Raw genomic sequence first — 20,635 nt, 5'->3', positions numbered from 1 at the left:
AAATTGGCTCAAAACAGGCCTGATTAATTACAGATTAACTATACCTGTAATTCCCTGTTGAGGGGTTTTCATTACTCATCAACATTGTTGTCAGTAATGTTTAGTCCAAGGATGAAAAATGGCGCTAGGCCAATCTTGTTGTGATGTGGTCTATAAGTGATTCTGTATTGTAATCAGGAAATGGGCTATCTGAGGTAAGGTCACAACACTTTGCCTCGATGAAAGACTACACATCAGATAACATTTAAACGACTAGTTCGCTTTTTTTTAAAGCCACAATCCTGAGTTTGTATGTCAGACCATTAATCAGACCACTGAACAGCTAGGATGAGATATTTTATCCTAGTTGGAGAAAATCCAGATTCCCCCTTTAAATAGCCACTACTCATGGAGGCTATTTCTCTATGATGATGTCGCCACATTGCTTTGCCCCAGACACAGCCAATACATTCCAATCCTCCTCTCTCCAAGTTACTGCTCCAAACTATGTCCTCACTCTCCTTCCAAACATCCTTAGTATATTCTAACAACATTAGACCTTCAAAGATAGACAGACCTTATTTTATCCCCCAGGGTTGACGTTAAAATACGTGAATAAGTGTATACAGAGAGAGCAAGCCATTTTCCTGGACATTGGTCAAAGTCATTCAGCAGGACTAGTGAAAAAGGCTACATGTCAACCGTTGCTTACAGAAGTGTGTGGTACTAGTCGTTTTCAGAATAGAAGCGAGCCACTTTCATGAACATTTATGAAGCGATGCGCTCTTTAACATGTGTGTGCTACTTGTCCTCAGGTATTTAGATTAAATGTGTATGCAAAGGTTGTGTGTGTGTGTGTGTGTGTGTGTGAGAGAGAGTGTCACTGTCAAGCAACATTGCAGCCATAGATTGTTATTATTACTCTCATCATTCTGAGGGACACTTTTAAGACAGATTATTATCATGCCATATAATAATGTCTCTTAGTGCCACTTAAGTGTCGGGTGCTGCTATATGAGCAATATGTCATCCTATTCATTGTCAAACAGCAGAGATTGGCCTATCACACACACACACACACACACACACACACACACACATCCTGGGCTAGATGATGGACTGACATGGATCCTTTCCCGCAGCGTCTGTTGTGAACACCCTGTCTAGTGGTTTGTTTTCCTGATGAGGCACCAATGGAATGTCAAACGTGATAATTCTGTGCTTCAGTTCCTTCACAGCTTACTGCAATGTAGTATTATTCATACACAGAAGGTCAGACATAGACATGGATAAAGAAGGATAAAGACACACATCTATCTGATCTGCCGTTACGCAATTATTCTACAGCGCACCGTGTTCAGAATGATTACAGTAATAACACAATATGAATTTTACATGGAGAATTTGATGGGACATCACTCCAACATACCGTAGTGTATAACTGACCTAGTCATAATTCAGTTCTACTTTGATAAATCGTGTTATAACAGCACAGTTGTGTGCATGATTCTGCCGTGTTCCAACAGCCGAGGGCTACGCTCAGTTTTATGACTGATGGAGGCGTGGTAGAGATGGAGGGAGAGAGTGGTAGAGATGGAGGGAGAGAGTGGTAGAGATGGAGGGAGAGAGTGGTAGAGATGGAGGGAGAGAGTGGTATAGATGGAGGGAGAGAGTGGTATAGATGGAGGGAGAGAGTGGTAGAGATGGAGGGAGAGAGTGGTAGAGATGGAGGGAGAGAGTGGTAGAGATGGAGGGAGAGAGTGGTATAGATGGAGGGAGAGAGTGGTATAGATGGAGGGAGAGAGTGGTATAGATGGAGGGAGAGAGTGGTAGTGATGGAGGGAGAGAGTGGTAGTGATGGAGGGAGAGAGTGGTAGAGATGGAGGGAGAGAGTGGTAGAGATGGAGGGAGAGAGTGGTAATGGAGGGAGAGAAAGAGATGGAGGGAGAGTGTGGTAGAGATGGAGGGAGAGAGTGGTATAGATGGAGGGAGAGAGTGGTATAGATGGAGGGAGAGAGTGGTAGAGATGGAGGGAGAGAGTGGTATAGATGGAGGGAGAGAGTGGTATAGATGGAGGGAGAGTGGTAGAGATGGAGGGAAAGCGTGGTAGAGATGGAGGGAGAGAGTGGTAGAGATGGGAGAGAGTGGTAGAGATGGAGGGAGAGCGTGGTAGAGATGGAGGGAGAGCGTGGTAGAGATGGAGGGAGAGCGTGGTATAGATGGAGGGAGAGCGTGGTAGAGATGGAGGGAGAGAGTGGTATAGATGGAGGGAGAGAGTGGTATAGATGGAGGGAGAGAAAGAGATGGAGGGAGAGCGTGGTAGAGATGGAGGGAGAGCGTGGTATAGATGGAGGGAGAGCGTGGTAGAGATGGAGGGAGAGAGTGGTATAGATGGAGGGAGAGAGTGGTATAGATGGAGGGAGAGAAAGAGATGGAGGGAGAGCGTGGTAGAGATGGAGGGAGAGAAAGAGATGGAGGGAGAGAGTGGTAGAGATGGAGGGAGAGAGTGGTAGAGATGGAGGGAGAAAGTGGTAGAGATGGAGGGAGAGAGTGGTATAGATGGAGGAAGAGAGTGGTATAGATGGAGGGAGAGAGTGGTATAGATGGAGGGAGAGAGTGGTAGTGATGGAGGGAGAGAGTGGTAGAGATGGAGGGAGAGAGTGGTAGAGATGGAGGGAGAGAGTGGTAATGGAGGGAGAGAAAGAGATGGAGGGAGAGCGTGGTAGAGATGGAGGGAGAGAGTGGTATAGATGGAGGGAGAGAGTGGTAGAGATGGAGGGAGAGAGTGGTAGAGATGGAGGGAGAGAGTGGTAGAGATGGAGGGAGAGAGTGGTAGAGATGGAGGGAGAGAGTGGTAGAGATGGAGGGAGAGCGTGGTAGAGATGGAGGGAGAGCGTGGTAGAGATGGAGGGAGAGCGTGGTAGAGATGGAGGGAGAGCGTGGTATAGATGGAGGGAGAGCGTGGTATAGATGGAGGGAGAGCGTGGTATAGATGGAGGGAGAGCGTGGTAGAGATGGAGGGAGAGAGTGGTAGAGATGGAGGGAGAGAAAGAGATGGAGGGAGAGAGTGGTAGAGATGGAGGGAGAGAAAGAGATGGAGGGAGAGAAAGAGATGGAGGGAGAGCGTGGTAGAGATGGAGGGAGAGAGTGGTAGAGATGGAGGGAGAGAAAGAGATGGAGGGAAAGAGTGGTAGAGATGGAGGGAGAGAAAGAGATGGAGGGAGAGCGTAGTAGAGATGGAGAGAGTGGTATAGATGGAGGGAGAGCGTGGTATAGATGGAGGGAGAGAGTGGTAGAGATGGAGGGAGAGAGTGGTAGAGATGGAGGGAGAGCGTGGTAGAGATGGAGGGAGAGCGTGGTAGAGATGGAGGGAGAGCGTGGTATAGATGGAGGGAGAGCGTGGTAGAGATGGAGGGAGAGAGTGGTATAGATGGAGGGAGAGAGTGGTATAGATGGAGGGAGAGAAAGAGATGGAGGGAGAGCGTGGTAGAGATGGAGGGAGAGAGTGGTAGAGATGGAGGGAGAGAGTGGTAGAGATGGAGGGAGAGTTGTAGAGATGGAGGGAGAGAGTGGTATAGATGGAGGAAGAGAGTGGTAGAGATGGAGGGAGAGAGTGGTAGAGATGGAGGGAGAGCGTGGTAGAGATGGAGGGAGAGCGTGGTAGAGATGGAGGGAGAGCGTGGTATAGATGGAGGGAGAGCGTGGTAGAGATGGAGGGAGAGAGTGGTATAGATGGAGGGAGAGAGTGGTATAGATGGAGGGAGAGAAAGAGATGGAGGGAGAGCGTGGTAGAGATGGAGGGAGAGAGTGGTAGAGATGGAGGGAGAGAGTGGTAGAGATGGAGGGAGAGAAAGAGATGGAGGGAGAGAGTGGTAGAGATGGAGGGAGAGAAAGAGATGGAGGGAGAGAAAGAGATGGAGGGAGAGCGTGGTAGAGATGGAGAGAGTGGTATAGATGGAGGGAGAGCGTGGTATAGATGGAGGGAGAGCGTGGTATAGATGGAGGGAGAGAGTGGTATAGATGGAGGGAGAGAGTGGTATAGATGGAGGGAGAGAGTGGTAGAGATGGAGGGAGAGAGTGGTAGAGATGGAGGGAGAGAGTGGTAGAGATGGAAAGAGAGAGAGAGGCAGAGTGACAGAGAGTGCTTTCTCTTTCCCTCCCTCCCTCCCTCCCTCCCTCCCTCCCTCCCTCCCTCCCTCCCTCCCTCCCTCCCTCCCTCTCTCCCTCCCTCCCTCCCTCACCTCCTGTTCCACTGGCGTGGCATCACACGTCTCTTCATGAGGTGCCTCTCAAAGTTCATTTGCATCATCGCCTGTTCGTTGGCATTGCCGCCCTGCCTGCCCGCCGCACAGGGTCGACTACACTGCCACTTTTTTGTGTTGCAAAAACGCTTCAGGCAAACCAATTATCATCCTCCCACTCAGTTGGCGAGGCTATGCCCGCAATATCATATCACTTTTAGGCTCTATTAGTTTTACGCTGGTGGATAAAAATTACCCCTGAATAATAACAGCCAAGGAGTTATGTTTAAATTAGTAAAACGATGATGAACCAATTTGCAGCAACTCTTCCTCCTCGTTATTATGTGTTAATCAGCTATTTTAATGATGTTTTTCACCCGTTGATCCACATTCAATATTGATAGTTATTAGCAAGGCATGCTATTAGCCATCAGCAGAGGGTTTATGTGTTTTCAGTGCAAGCTGTGGCAATGGGACTATATCCCTGTATCTGACCAGTTGCTCAGTGTGTGTGTGTGTGTGTGTGTGTGTGTGTGAGTGACCTGTGGTTTCATCTGCTCAGTGGTCCTGCTGTGTGTGCGCGGTAACACTCGGCCCCCAATTCACAATCATGTTTGGCAATCAATTCCAGAGCCCTCTCCTCTGCTTCTTTATCTTCTCCTCCCTTCTCCTCTTCTCTTCTCTCCTCCTCTCTCTATTTCTCTCCTTAACATTCCCAATGTGTCTCCTATTGGATTGTGCTCAGGGCTCCTGATTTTCTCTCTCTCTCTCTCTCTCTCTCTCTCTCTCTCTCTCTTTGCCAGCCATGCTGCGTACAAACATTTTCCCTGGTCCTGCCATTTCCACTTAGCATCTTCCATCAGACTTTCTCTCCTGTGAAGTGATTGGCAGCGGGGACAGACATTAGCATTTCCAGAGTTTTGGCAATGGAGGCTAACTGAATGGGATAGCAGGAGGGTAGGACGTGTCCCGCATGCACAGCCACGTCAATCTCAGTCTCCTCAGCCCTCAATGCTGAGGCACGATAGAGCAAGGCAAGATGCCCCCTTCTGCCAAGTGTTTTTTTCAAGACACCTTTGACTACTTTGTTTCGATAACAAGCAATCAGAACCTTGATCTCTCTGTCGTTACAAAACGTTCAGATATAAATTAATTGTCTAGAACGGAGATGATTCTGTGTCATGTAGAATTTAGAATTCCGTCAGCTCTGTTCGTTCTATTTCTACTGTCTCTGATTCATTTAGCTAACGTCAGAGAACACAACCATGCTCTGATCGTTGTCCCCATCCGAGGCATCCTTAAATGGGCTTAATCTTTCTCTATTTCCTGTTAAAAATATGTTGTGCTGTGCTTCCACTACAGATAAATAAGTAATCCTACTCTACTCTGCCAAGAAGCTATTTCTCTGAAATAGAACAGAACGTAACGTCAGTTCACAGAAACATAATTTAGGCTGGTTTTCCTACAAGAACTGTCATAAGGTATTTGCCCATTGCCAGGATGAAAATGGCTCTAGCCTCATGTTCTCTTTCCTATTTCTGAAAGATGGCATTATCCTTCCCCACTTTCTTTAATAGCACATGACATTCTGATATTCTGCTTCTGATAATGTTTCATCTGGACGTTGGCACACAGACAGTTGATGCTCATGACGCCTCTACCTCGTTTGGTTTTGGCACTCAGAGCAGGAGCTTGTTCAACTGTGACGTTCAGATTGAACTGTGTTGTGCAGAGCAGATAGGACTGTCTGTCATGCCATTGTGTCAGGTCTATTCCTTTTATTTCTATCTGCGATGTTCAGAACATTTCACATCACTGAATACACCCCAGTCTGAAGATGGGGGGGATCACATTATGAACGTCACAATGATAACTCACCACAGTCTAATCTCTAAACACACATGCACACACACACACACACACACACACACACCTTCGTTCTGAGCTATGGGAGTCTCTGCCTGGCCCCACAGATTAAAGTGTCAGTGATCACTGATGTGGAGAGAAGCTTGTCGTATTAGTTACATTGGGTCCTGTTCTTCTGTAGTCTCACCCATAAGTCTTCAGCTCTGACATCACACCAACCAACATGGCTCCCCTGTGCAATAAATGCCAACATGCTGATTGGGAAATGTCCTGAGTTTTTGTGCCAGCTCGCTCACAGATAAGTTTGTTTACTTTCCTTACACATTCTGAGGGACATGGGAGGAGCTTCGCATTTGGAAAACAAGTACCATTTAATTATGTGCTGGGTAAAGAATGAACAAACACATATTCAGTCTGCCAGTCAGTGCCTTGGGCTTTGTTTGGAATGAGTCTCTCTCTCTCTCTCTCTCTCTCTCTCTCTCTCTCTCTCTCTCTCTCTCTCTGTCTCTGTCTCTGTCTCTGTCTCTGTCTCTCCCTCTCTCTCCTGGCTTGGTGGGCAAGAACCAACAGACCCTGCTGGCTTTTAAATTCGTCCATTTTAATTGGCTGTGAACTGATAGAGCTGTCTCCTGACAGGTGGCCTCGGCAGATGGCCTCGTCCAATGGGCTGTGTCGCTACGGCGCCCGCATCGACTGCTGCTGGGGATGGACCCGGCGCTCCTGGGGCCACTGCCAACGTGAGTAGTGCCAACTCTACCGTGCCCGCTGCTGGGTTAGGGTTACCGGGGGCAACCAGGGTTTCCGACAGGGGTTGCCGTGGGTTACCAGGGTGTAGCTGCTGGGATCTAACCACAATTAGGATGTAGAAAGAGGATTAAACACCCGTCTAGAATCAATCAAATGTATTTATAAAGCCCTTTTTTACATCAGCAAATGTCACAAAGTGCTGTACAGAAGACATATAGTAACTAAGGGCTCTGAAACACACACTCTACCAACGAGCACACGGAACACACACTTGTTCATAGGCACATATGTGGACGTACACACACACACGAAGTGAAAAATACACTTGACATTTTCACTGCTGCTGTTGAGTTTTCCGTGTTGTGGGAACGATATTCTAGCCGTGAATAAGGCTCTAGTGAGCAGATTCCCATTATACGCTTGTAGCCATGTAAACAGATAATTGTAAATGATTGCTGTGAGTGTATATTTAGTAAATGTCATGTATATGTAAATGCAGGTGTGCAGGGAATCCATTTGGTGACATGTTGAGTAAATCCAGTCATGGATTCAGAGGATGCCCCTACTGTAAATATACCTTGTTTTGCCAGAATGAGCCTACTGTAGCCTCAATATACCTCGTTTTACTAGAATGAGCCTACTGTAGACTCAATATACCTCGTTTTACTAGAATGAGCCTACTGTAAATATACCTTGTTTTGCTAGAATGGGCTTACTGTAGCCTCAATATACCTCGTTTTACTAGAATGAGCCTACTGTAGACTCAATATACCTCGTTTTACTAGAATGAGCCTACTGTAGCCTCAATATACCTTGTTTTACTAGAATGAGCCTACTGTAGCCTCAATATACCTCGTTTTACTAGAATGAGCCTACAGTAGCCTCAATATACCTCGTTTTACTAGAATGAGCCTACTGTAGCCTCAATATACCTCATTTTACTAGAATGAGCCTACAGTCGCCTCAATATACCTTGTTTTACTAGAATGAGCCTACTGTAGCCTCAATATACCGCGTTTTACTAGAATGAGCCTCCTGTAGCCTCAATATACCTCGTTTTACTAGAATGAGCCTACTGTAGCCTCAATATACCTCGTTTTACTAGAATGAGCCTACTGTAGCCGCAATATACCTTGTTTTACTAGAATGAGCCTACTGTAGCCTCAATATACCTCGTTTTACTATAATGAGCCTACTGTAGCCTCAATATACCTCGTTTTACTAGAATGAGCCCACAGTAGCCTCAATATACCTACTTTTATTAGAATGAACACATTTTGTGTAACAGTATTACATTATACCACCGTCTGATATTATATTGACCCTTAATAAAATATCCAGCCCTATGGACAAATATTGACTCTTATGGAAACAGAGAAGTATTGGCTGCTGCCATACTGTGTAATTATATCCTGCAGAGATGTGTGAATGATATTAATAGGGAGCTCTGAAAGTGTCGAGCAGCCTGACAAATGGGAGATACACTGCATGGCTTGCTGCACACATGATGGTACAGCTGTTGCTTCGGCTGCGGAAGTGTGATGGGTGACACAACGGGCTTACTTACGCACAACATGTAGAGAGTAGACAGAGAGAGGCTGGGCTGCATGCTGGCTCCGTCTCTGTCAATCTACTAACCTGGAAGCCTGGGGGTTGGGGAGGGGTTATAATGCTTTCATGTCATCGTCATTATACTTCACATCACCTTCATAACCTTTCACCTCATGCATTTTGTTTAGCTCTTTTGTTGTTCTTGTTTTTTTTTTTTTTTTTCACTTGTCATGACTCATGCTATAATCATGCTAGATTTTTTGGTGTTTGTTTATGTTGTCGTTTTTAGACGAAACTAAAATGTCACACTGCTGGTCCCTGTCCAAAGGTATTTACTTCACGTTGAGCTCTATTATTTCCGTTTGGCACTGGGGCTTCCATTGGATGCCCTGTTATGGTTGCCTGGTCCCAGATCTGTTTGTGTTGTCCTACAATGACCAGAGAAGCTATCAAGACAGTACATTCTGACCTGGGAGCAGGCTACTGTAATGGTGGCCCGCTTATTGCCCTTTCGTTCTCCCCTAGGCGAGGGTGTTGAGCTCAATAACCTTCACTTGGTTTAGGTTTGGCATCAGGCCCTCCTTTCAGACACTCTGTTATGGTGGTCGACCTCGTTCCCTTCCCTTCTCCCCTAGGTGAGAGTGTTAGTGTTGAGTTGAGTAACCTTAGTGCCTGTGGCCCACTTATCGTGTCAGATTAACATTCTGCCTCGCCGCCAGCTGACTCTCCTCTTTATCCCTCGCTCCTCATTTGAGGTGAAAAGAAAAACAGAATATGGTAATTGCATTTTCACATAGACCCTAGCTTGAGAAAAACAAGTTATGGTAATGACATAGCGACTCAGACTTAGAGCCAGACCAAGACTGTGCTGGGAGGGAACTCAAGAGACGAGGCTCAAGACAAAGTGGCAGAAATGGATGCTTTTGTGGTTGCTATTATTTGTGACAGCTAAGGCCCCAACATGTTGCTAGGCTAGTTAGCTAAGAGCTCTGCTGTCGTGTTGGCAGGAATCCCTGTACTCCCCAACATGTTGCTAGGCTAGTTAGCTAAGAGCTGTCGTGTTGGCAGGAATCCCTGTACTCCCCAACATGTTGCTAGGCTAGTTAGCTAAGAGCTCTGCTGTCGTGTTGGCAGGAATCCCTGTACTCCCCAACATGTTGCTAGGCTAGTTAGCTAAGAGCTCTGCTGTCGTGTTGGCAGGAATCACTGTACTCCCCAACATGTTGCTAGGCTAGTTAGCTAAGAGCTCTGCTGTCGTGTTGGCAAGAGTCCCTGTACTCCCCAACATGTTGCTAGGCTAGTTAGCTAAGAGCTCTGCTGTCGTGTTGGCAGGAATCCCTGTACTCCCCAACATGTTGCTAGGCTAGTTAGCTAAGAACTCTGCTGTCGTGTTGGCAGGAATCCCTGTACTCAATAAGTGTTGCTTCCTGGGCATTTTGGGCTTGGCTCAGGTCCTCCCAGCTGTCCATGTTGGATCAGTCAGGAAGAGGAAGTTTGCTCCGTATACAGAATATAACATCATATATCAGACCAAATATTTGTTTTTATCCTGTTTGGGTTTAGCTCCATCCTCTTCATTGATTTGAAATTAATTGACAGGTGAAAACAATATGGTGGAATCAAGCCCATCGTAAGGCTGTCTTTCACCTGGTCAGTTCTCTCAGATCAGTGCAATGAAGGAGAAGACAGGAGGCAAGGAGAGGACAGAGTTTCTAGACAATTGAGAAATAGACAAGATCTACAGTGACAGGGATTAGCGGAGTAATCCGTGTTTCCGCTTGACGTTTGATTGACATGTTAAAGTCCTTTGGGTGAGTAGATACCTTTGACAGGACCTTGTTTCTGTTCATTAAACAGCAGTGTGTTATCTGTCTGTTTTCTCTAACACTGTTCCAAAGTACCCATCAGGAGTCTCACACATTCCATGTCAAGTACGAGAAAACGTTGAGTTCACCTCGGAGAGTCGTCCCCCCTCTCGGCAAAAGCTACTTTTACCCACCACCTGTTTTTGAAGGAAACTGTATCGTTTTCCCGCCAGCCAGTCTCAGACGTTGTGATAAATCAATGCCATAGGAGAAAAACCAGAATGTTCACTAACGCCTTCAAATGCCCCCGACCGAGCGTACCACACGAGTCCAATCACTCGAGACCTCAATCAGTACTCCATCATGTTGCCACAGGGCTGATTTAAACTTCGGAGACGGAGGGAGGCCAGTCGTCATGGATTACAGATTACACCACTGCAGTTCTGGGGCCGGCCCCGGAGATTAGATTGGTGGTGCTATCGGGTTCTGGCTGTCTCCAGCCCTGCAAGAGTTCAGTGATCGGTCTGGGTGACTGCTCACAAAGAATGGAGAACTGGAATGGGTCTGCCCCGAATTTAAAGCTCCCTGTCCCCAGAACTGAGAGAGAGAGAGGAGAGATGGGAGAGGGAGTGAGTTAGTGGAGATAGAGAGAGAGACAGAGTGACAGAGAGAAATGGAGAAGGAGAGAGATGGTGGAGAGAGAGGAGAGAGCAAGAGAGAGAGAGGGACAGAAAGAGAGAACCGAGAGGAAGAAAGAGAAAGCGAGAGATTTATTATAGGCCAAGCATTTCCATTGGTGCTACACTGACATGTTATGCGATTGGGTGGTTTAAATCACAGCGTTACTTCACTTTATCCAAGTGCCACCATAAACAGAGAGGCATTTGCCTTGCTAAGCATCTGCAGTATATCTCCAATGATTACATACACATCAGAATATCCCTCAGGTTTAACTCACAGTCAGGATGAGAATAGACCACTGGCAAATCAACAAGTTTTTCTTAGTCCTCACGTCCTAGTCGTTTAGTCATAACAAGCTCTCGGATTATGGCAAAGAGCTGCAAAAAATGATGGCAAAGAGCTGCAATTAATCAAACCAACACTAAACAAATGACGTGATTTTTTAAATGAATTTAATCAAATTGAAGCCTCCTCAGTTGCATCATATTCCATCTCTCTCATTCTCTCTCTCTCTCTTTCTCCTTTCTCTCTCTCGCTCTCCCTACAAATGGAATCCCAAATTAACTCTCCCTTACTGGTCTATTGCTTTGATCCCGGATTTTGGAAAGAAATCCAAGAGGATACCGATCTTCAGTGCAGTTTTGCCTGAGACTGTTTAGCCGGTTTCCCTCTCGAAGTACAAAGTAGCTTGGATTAGGAGAGGACTTTTAATTGGTAATGGAAGCCAATGAGTGAGTGACAAAATGGGTAAACTGATACAGTTTAACCAATACCCTGGCCATGACCCTTCACCCTGAGGGTGAGGGGTCACACATTTCCAAATATAGGACAAATTTAAGCACCCATTAAATAATAATAGTCTTAAATAGCTTCTCTTTGTCTCGTTTTCTTCAAGGCCACTGATCTGCTATTAGCTGGATGGGGTAAATCCATTCAATAGAAAGTTAATCATGTAGTTTGATCTGTTAGTGGTAATGACATAAGTAAGAGACAAGGAAGGTAAGGTAATAAAAAGTACATGGATTCTGAAAGGGACAAATCAATAGATTGTGTTTCAATTCAACCTGGGCCTAGGAAGGATCAAATACATTGTCAAATGTCAATCTGTTCATACCTAAGCACTTGTATCAATTATTTGTCAGACACAGAGAAATATGCTGCGGCCTCCTTCAAAATGGGGTGACGGTGGTGGTATTTTTATCCATCAAAGGAATGGAGGAGGAAATTGAATTGAACATCACAGAATCTGCAGCCTGTGTGTTCGAAGAAAACGCCTCGTCTTTCTCCTCTCGGCTTGTGATGTGAACGTTCCACAAATATGCAATTAGCCAGCATGATGCCACGCGGTATCTCTGCGGAACCACGGCACAATTTGACCATCAATGTTACTAATTAAACGATCTAAACTCCAATTTGTAAACATATTTCAAACATAGCTATTAGCTACTGGCAACATTGCGTGATGAGAAGCATCCATTCTCCATGGTGCTTATGCTAACTGCCATTTAAATTGAATTTTCACTTCGTTTCCCATTGACATCAATGCATTACTAGACTTAAGTAGAAGTTGGAATTCACCCCTGTGCTTACATTTAGTGTGATTGATCTAAACTTGAATTTGTAAGCATATTCAAGATGTAGCTACTAGCTACATTGCATGTTGCGAAGGGGACGTGCCATCCGATGCCCATCCTCTGTGGTTGTAACCATGTAATGTGTGTGACTCCTTGTTATGCTTTGTGCATCATTTCAAGAATGCTTTACTCGTCAAAAAGAGCACGGCTCTCTGGCTCTCTCATGCCTTGATTCTGTTCTCTCATCCAACCAAGACAAAACGCCTGCTGGAATGTTCTTTTCTTTGTGTTTGCACATTTGTTTTGCAGCAGGCGTCTTCGCTCTAACCCACAGAGTAGTCGGGAGAATACGGTGTCCGCCACAAGGTCAGCTGCTCCACGTATTTCTTTCAAATAATTCTTGGCAAGACGAGGTCCTGAAGGCAGCGAGGCACACACATCCTCTGAATCCTGGCTTCACTGATTTATTAATAGTCACCTCCCCCCCTTCTCCCTCATCCTCCCCCCTTCCCCATCCCCTTGGCAAAGAAATATCTCCTCCCTTTCTGGCTTGAGAACTCTGGTGCTGCAGCCACCGTTTGGCGTTCACACCAGCAGCATGACTGAGATGTTTGGCGTTCACACCAGCTCCAAACTTGACTGAGAGCTATGTGATGCCCTCAGATGGCTAAGTGTTAGTTATTCATTTCCTGTGAGTTTTATATCCTCATATAAACTATATACAGCTGCCTAGTTAGTACATGGAAACTTCATCAACCAAGAGCCTATGTAAAATAATTGTAGTTCAATGTAGATGACTTCCCAATCTTCAAAATGGTACGCCTACATCAGTGATGGAAGGGGGCGGGGGGGCTCAGTTGGGGTCTCAACTTACTGTTGCAAGTTAAAATAGTAGAATAAACAAGGTGCAATGAAAAAATGTGGTTGTGCATCAGCAGTTTTTCTCTTGTTATGTCAGTCACTGATAGTCACTCAATTAGCCCACGTCAGCTAAAGTATTTTAGAATGGTAAGTTAGTCTAGCGGCCAGCCATCTAAACTTAGTAATCATGGTGGAATTACCAGCCGGGGGGCCCCCATTGATTTTTGTTATTCAGTCTTACTCAGAAACCCTATCATATTAAAAACTGCATGCAAATTCTCTACACCCTGTGGCAAAATGCGTAGAAGTTTAGGAAATGATATGTAAAATGGCTCATTTTCCTCTCTGCCTCATGGCAAAATGTGTAGAATCGCACGAAATTAACTCCGCTGTCAGATAACGGAATGCTAAAATGTTTTTTTTCTAGCAATACATATATGTCAAGCAGTACAGTAAAAAAATATCCAGCTTTTCTTCTACCCGAATACAATGATTTTGACAATATCATATACTGTATCTTAACATTTGAACTGTCTTTGCCAAACACCGTCAAGTTACAGTAGCTGGAGCATACTTCCTCATTCCAATGAAGTTCACAAACATCTGACCCCCAGAGACCAAAAGTAGACCAACATCCTTAGCGTAGACGTTAAAGCCCGTAGATGGTGATAGCGCTGACGCCATCCACGTATTCCTATGGAAGCCGGAAGTATTTGAATTTCAACCACGCCATATTGCTGCACGGGGCTGAATGGCACCAAGAAATTGCTAAGGATCATGGTAAAAGTGGCCGTAACTAGCAAAGGTTCATGGTCGATGTAGTCGTTTTCATCCTGCCTGAGAGAGCCAACTCCACCGGGCGCGAGCCTCCCCGTAGCCTGCCGGCCCGTGATTGGTCTGTGTCAGCACATGGTCCTGTGTGACGACAAATGTAGTAGTCAGAATGGATCACTATTTAATTCAATATCTCGATTTGATTGACCGTAGGATTGAACTTGATGATAATAAACTAATATTAGAGGCTAAAACTGCCGTCAAAATGTTCTTTGGGGATGGGGGGCGTTCTGGCGATTGTAATTTACATAGGCTTACTAGGCCAGACCAGGGCTTTTGGCACTGCTAGGTTGCTAGCAGCAGCTGACCAGCAGAGCTTGTGACTTCAGGCTCCAGTCTGGACACTGTGGGCCTGATCCTTAGATGGGCTCTAAGGATGGATGGCCAGAGGAATGCCTGATGCAAACTGGTGTGAAGGGTTGTCATCAGTAGGTATTCAGGGAACGAGAAGCGCGTTGAATTGGAGCATGTAGTTGCTCCTCTGCGGTTGCGGCGGCCATTTTTAGTTCCTCGTGTGGTTTGATGTGGTCTAATGAACACAGGGTATTTCCCTGGGCTGCACCGCAGATTTAAAAAGACCAACCTTTCTCTGAACCCAACAGCCTGGGATGGGTTACTTCTGAGCATGCTTGTCCTCATACTACCCTCTGTGGAAAAACTTTAAAATAAAACCCCTCACAGCTCGTGACAGTGACCGTGTCAGCTTTATTAATAAATGATTTCATCGACTTTAATTGGCCCAAATCGCTGACCAGATAAGGACTTGACCTAACAAGTTTTACACGTTTCCCTGATTCAACTCCCCCCGCCAAAATATGTCGAACCCTTTTTTATTTTTAATCAGGGGCGTAATCTAGAGGTTTCACAGCTCACCTGCGTCCTCGCGTTAACACCCTATCTCATATATCCCAGGTTTGGAAAATGGGCTAACGCTGTCTTGTCTATTAGGTTACACATTCTAATAAAGTGGAATGAGACTACACAATGCTATCTCCTCCAGCTAAAGGAATCCCCACTAATGGCTGTGAATTCAATATGAACAATGTTCCAAGCCGAAATATGAACACTATCCCTCTATCGCCTCCAACGCCCCATGCTCAAAGGTTTAACCGCCACAATGATACGCTTCATATAGCTACCTAATTCGATTTCAATTGACATTTTGTGAATGGGCATTTTGGGTAACCTATATACTGGTGTAGGATCTTAATTGGAGCCAGGTTTGCTACAGCAGGAAAATTATCCTGCAGCAACAGGAAATGTGAATTATTATGTGGATTTTTTTTAGAGGTAGATACATTTTTTGTTAAGGAAAATCAAGTTTGAAATGTAAAAGGTGAAAACTCTTCTCGATGTGCCCTTGAGCAAGGCACTTAACCCTAATTGCTTTTGTATGTTGTTCTGGATAACACCATCTGCTAAATGGCTAACATGTAAAGTGTAAATTACAAACTTTAGAATACTTTTAAGCCTTGAATACACTACAAGTGTACATTTTCCATGCTGTGCAGAAAAATTCTCAGCAACAAAGAGTGATCAAATTAAGATCCTACACCTGTAGGGTGTACTTCCAATGCCCAAATTAAACTTTTCATGCTTGCTTATATCTTTATAGTTAAGCAATGCTCAGCTAGCCTTCTGTACAGTTCCATTGTCTATTTCCACTAAGCATCAGTCATGATGTTGAGTCTCCACTCTTTCCCACTGAACCTCTACATTGTACTTCACATAATGATGGTATCAGGCGCACAATAAATCTGTGACAAGATAAGAGAGCTCACCCAGACGTGTCCAATCATGATGCACACACGCACACTCACCCTGCCTCCCTGCCACAAACACATATAACCCCCTACCCCGTCTCCAACTCCAACCGTATGGATAATTAAGGAGCCTGATTGGTCCCAATTATGACGGACTTAATGAAGCTTTTAATGGAAATTAGTACCAGTTGGCTGAGGCCCCTGTATATCAGCCGTGGTTAGTATGCTGCAGGTGAACACAGTGAGCAGCACAGTTAGACAGAACAGAAAGCAGAGCAAGCCTCCAGCTCTGTGCCTGGGTCCCAAATGACACCCTACTCCCTATGTAGTGCACTACCTTGGAACAGGGTCAATTGAGCTCTGGTCAAAAGTAATGCACTATGAAGGGAATAGGGTAGCATTTGGGACTCGGGCGTCTCCAACACCAGAACACACAGAGATACTGTAAAGCGTTACTATTGCCTCAAGTCCTAATGCCTTCAGTTGCCCTAAACAACACTTCACGACAACCAGCAGTCAGAAAATATGATGTTTGATGTTGTTTCTACTGCCTGATACTGAACATAATGCTCAAGGCAAGCGTTTGCTTTTGTGTGGTATGAGGCTATCCCTTTAGTTTAGCTGTGTAATAGTGAGGTATGAGGCTATTCCTTTAGTTTAGCTGTGTAATAGTGAGGTATTAGGCTATTCCTTTAGTTTAGCTGTGTAATAGTGAGGTATGAGGCTATCCCTTTAGTTTAGCTGTGTAATAGTGAGGTATGAGGCTATTCCTTTAGTTTAGCTGTGTAATAGTGAGGTATGAGGCTATTCCTTTAGTTTAGCTGTGTAATAGTGAGGTATTAGGCTATTCCTTTAGTTTAGCTGTGTAATAATGAGGTATGAGGCTATCCCTTTAGTTTAGCTGTGTAATAGTGAGGTATGAGGCTATTCCTTTAGTTTAGCTGTGTAATAGTGAGGTATTAGGCTATTCCTTTAGTTTAGCTGTGTAATAGTGAGGTATGAGGCTATTCCTTTAGTTTAGCTGTGTAATAGTGAGGTATTAGGCTATTCCTTTAGTTTAGCTGTGTAATAGTGAGGTATGAGGCTATTCGTTTAGTTTAGCTGTGTAATAGTGAGGTATTAGGCTATTCCTTTAGTTTAGCTGTGTAATAGTGAGGTATGAGGCTATTCCTTTAGTTTAGCTGTGTAATAGTGAGGTATTAGGCTATTCCTTTAGTTTAGCTGTGTAATAGTGAGGTATGAGGCTATTCCTTTAGTTTAGCTGTGTAATAGTGAGGTATTAGGCTATTCCTTTAGTTTAGCTGTGTAATAGTGAGGTATGAGGCTATTCCTTTAGTTTAGCTGTGTAATAGTGAGGTATGAGGCTATTCCTTTAGTTTAGCTGTGTAATAGTGAGGTATGAGGCTATTCCTTTAGTTTAGCTGTGTAATAGTGAGGTATGAGGCTATTCGTTTAGTTTAGCTGTGTAATAGTGAGGTATGAGGCTATTCCTTTAGTTTAGCTGTGTAATAGTGAGGTATGAGGCTATTCCTTTAGTTTAGCTGTGTTGGCCGTTTCCCACCGTAAATATCAGTGCAGCCGCTTTCAAAGCCAGGAAAATCAGCACTTCAGCGCTCGCACAACGTTCAAGTGTTTTAATCGCTTAGGGCTTGTAGGCTTTGAAATGGATACAAATCAACAAGGAAACAGGATTCTCTCTCCCAATAAGCCAGCGCTGTACAGTAATACCGTTTATAACTTATATGAAAGCATGGTTTCACATGAAAATGTTATCTCTGTACATTGTTGAACCACAATTCCCATCACCCCTAATCCCACACCAGTATGACACACACGCGCCACTGTGCTTGCATTGTCGTACTTAGTAAATCATCAAATCAAAGAAAATGTTACTAGTCACGTGCACCGAATACAACAGGTTGAAACCTTACGTTGAAATGCTTACTTACAAGCCACTAACCAACGATGCAAGAAAATGTTTTCTAAAGGATTTTCTATAAAACCTAATAAACTAAAGTAGATCAACAGTAGTACACACCAAGTTACTGAACAAATCAGACAGGATTAAATGCTTTTTCACATCTGATCTGAGACCAGGGGCTTGTATTCAAAGAGTGTCTGAGAGTGCTGATCTAGGATCAGTTTAGACTTTTCGATCATAATGAATAAGATTGCATAGACACCGGGCACCTGATCCTAGATCAGCACTCCTATTCTGAGACGCTTTATGAAAACAGGCTGTGAGTGTGTTCCGGGGTACTGCTCTTCTCACTTGCCTCTCTCCTATCTATGGGAATCCTCCCCAAACAGCTCTGTGCCAGCACGGGTGTAAGCATGGAGACTGCGTAGGACCCGGCAAATGCAAGTGTCACCCCGGCTTCACTGGGAAAACCTGCAATCAAGGTAAGATCGTCCTCCTCACCGCCGACCAGTAACTGGGTTGATGTTGTGATCGTGACATTGTGACATTGTGATGCTTAATGACGTTGTGATTACACCCTACACCAAGATTGGATAGACCACTTGGTGTCTTCTGTGTGAAAATACACTGTACCTTTCATACTCCTGTAGAGAAAAAGGGAGAGAGAGTTAGTCAGTTAGTGCGAGAGAGAGAGAGTTGGAGAGAGAGAGAGAGATAGAGTTTAGGTAGTTAGTGAGAGATAAGGAGGGAGAGAGAGAGAGTTGGTGAGAGAGAGAGAGAGAGTTGGTGAGAGAGAGAGAGAGAGAGAGATGGGTACTTAGTGAGAGATGAGAGAGCGAGTTAGTGAGTGAGAGATGGAGTTGGTGAGAGATAGAGATAGTCAGTGAGAGATGAGAGAGAGAGAGAGAGAGATGGGTACTTAGTGAGAGATGAGAGAGTGAGTTAGTGAGTGGGAGATGGAGTTGGTGAGAGAGAGAGATAGTCAGTGAGAGAGAGAGCCATAGTGAGTTAGTGGTCGTTCTAATCTGAGCCAGCATGCCTTTACTCAGTTCCTCATGGCCCCTTTCATCCACCTCCATCCAGACCTGCTGACATTAACATTTTCCAAAGGAAACGAATGGAAGTCAAACTTCACCCGGCCCTGAGCGAGGGCATGATAATCATTGTTTATTGTCTACAATGCACACAGACATAGCAACAGGAACAGGCGTATTAATGTTGCCGTTTTATTCATTGATTCATAGCTGATGCAGGATACAGGCAGCTCTCTCCATAGTGGTTAGATACTATAATCACACAGGAGAGGGTGGTAGAAACAGCCTGAATCAGCACAAATGGAAATGCCTGCTGTGCGCCGGGGCCCGCACACACACACACACACACACACACACACACACACACACACACACACAGTGAATGATGCCTGGAGTGCAACCTCCCTCTGCAGATAACATCTCAATTACTGTCCTGAGATAACTCAGAGAGCAGGCTGAAAACGCAGTGCAACGAGTAGTCCGTTGAGAGTTACCACACAGTGAGTGAGTGAGTGAGAGTGCTTGCGTGCGTGTGTGTGTGCGTGTGTCTGTGTCTGTGCCTCTATATTGAATTGAATGACCCCCTCAGTCAGGGTTAGTTTCAGGTAAATCCAAGTGGCTTGAAACTACTTGTGGAATTCACGCCTTAAGACAGGAATAGGATAGCATGTAATTAAAAACAAGAAGGGGGAGAGAGAGAGAGAGAGGGGCGAGAGAGAGGGTGCGAGAGAGAAGGGGGGAGAGGGGGTTAAAATCCTTTCCGGAATGTAGAAATGAGTCATCGTACATGTCTCAGGCTAAGGTGGCCCATGGCAGGTTGGCTGAACTTTGATGTAGTCACTAGAAAAATAATCAAACATGGGTCATGTTCGTTAGTAACCAAAGGAAGAGAACAGACTCAAACTGGGAGGGACTACTTAGACAGGTCCAATAAAAAACATTACATTTTAGTTTTCAGCTGCAAAATGTTTTAAAACATTTTCCGTTGCGTGCTCTAATGAACACCTCTGACTTCCTTACTTCGACTAGGACGGACGTTGCTCTTTTATCAATGTACTAATAATAATTAGACTTGTCTGACAAACTATCATTTAAAAATATTCAAATGCTAAAGTGTGCTTGGAACTCAGTTGGCAGAGCAGTGCTGTAGACAAGCACTTGGCTTTGACATCTGGTGTGACTGACTGAAGAGCTCATTAAAGGGGCAATCTGGGGATTTTTCAAGCGATCGATCATTTAGAGATCATGTATGTCTAATATATTTAACCTTCTGCAGGAATCATTCCACGTCACCTTAGAAACATCATTAATTATTCAAAACCTAAAGATTGGATTTCTTTTCTCCATTCAAAGTAGTGATTTTCTGTTAACTGCTGATTTACCGTTCTAATGTCAGTGGAAGACACACTGTGAATGTTCATTTTCCTTTACGCCGATACTTGATTGATCTGTCTATCTGTCTTATGTTTAATTCATGTTCGGTTAGACACCCACTTAGAACTGTAATGGTTGAAATAGTGATGTGGCGTTGTAAACACAGAAACATGTTTACAAGCAGTAGTTACAAGTATAACACAAAGGCTACACACACACACACACACACACACACACACACACACACACACACACACACACACACACACACACACACACACACACACACACACACACACACACACACACACGCAGTGCAGTGCAGTAAGGTGCATGCTTGGGGCTAGGCATTCTGCTTCCACAATAACTGAGTGGTGAGCACAGAGGAATGATCCTCAAGGCAC

At 44.8% G+C, this 20,635-nt stretch overlaps 1 protein-coding gene across 9 annotated transcripts in view; it reads left to right on the top strand.

Annotated features, from left to right (window-relative positions):
- The window catches only part of LOC118936741 (nephronectin-like), a 59,029-nt gene that overhangs the window by 2,399 nt on the left and 35,995 nt on the right, over positions 1-20,635 (top strand). For 3 of the 9 annotated variants that reach the window (XM_036933824.1, XM_036933818.1, XM_036933821.1), the window contains exons 2-4: positions 6,723-6,823; positions 12,754-12,810; positions 18,213-18,305. In XM_036933824.1, the coding sequence (XP_036789719.1) occupies positions 6,723-6,823; positions 12,754-12,810; positions 18,213-18,305 (251 nt within the window). The remainder of the gene's footprint in view (positions 1-6,722; positions 6,824-12,753; positions 12,811-18,212; positions 18,306-20,635) is intronic. The other 6 variants (XM_036933820.1, XM_036933826.1, XM_036933823.1 and 3 more) reach the window with 3 other exon arrangements.

Source organism: Oncorhynchus mykiss, chromosome 10 (genome assembly GCF_013265735.2).
Source record: "Oncorhynchus mykiss isolate Arlee chromosome 10, USDA_OmykA_1.1, whole genome shotgun sequence".
Classification (NCBI taxonomy): Eukaryota; Metazoa; Chordata; class Actinopteri; order Salmoniformes; family Salmonidae; genus Oncorhynchus; species Oncorhynchus mykiss.
Note: the sequence above shows the minus strand (reverse complement) of the source record. Positions and strands in the feature narration are given on the sequence as shown.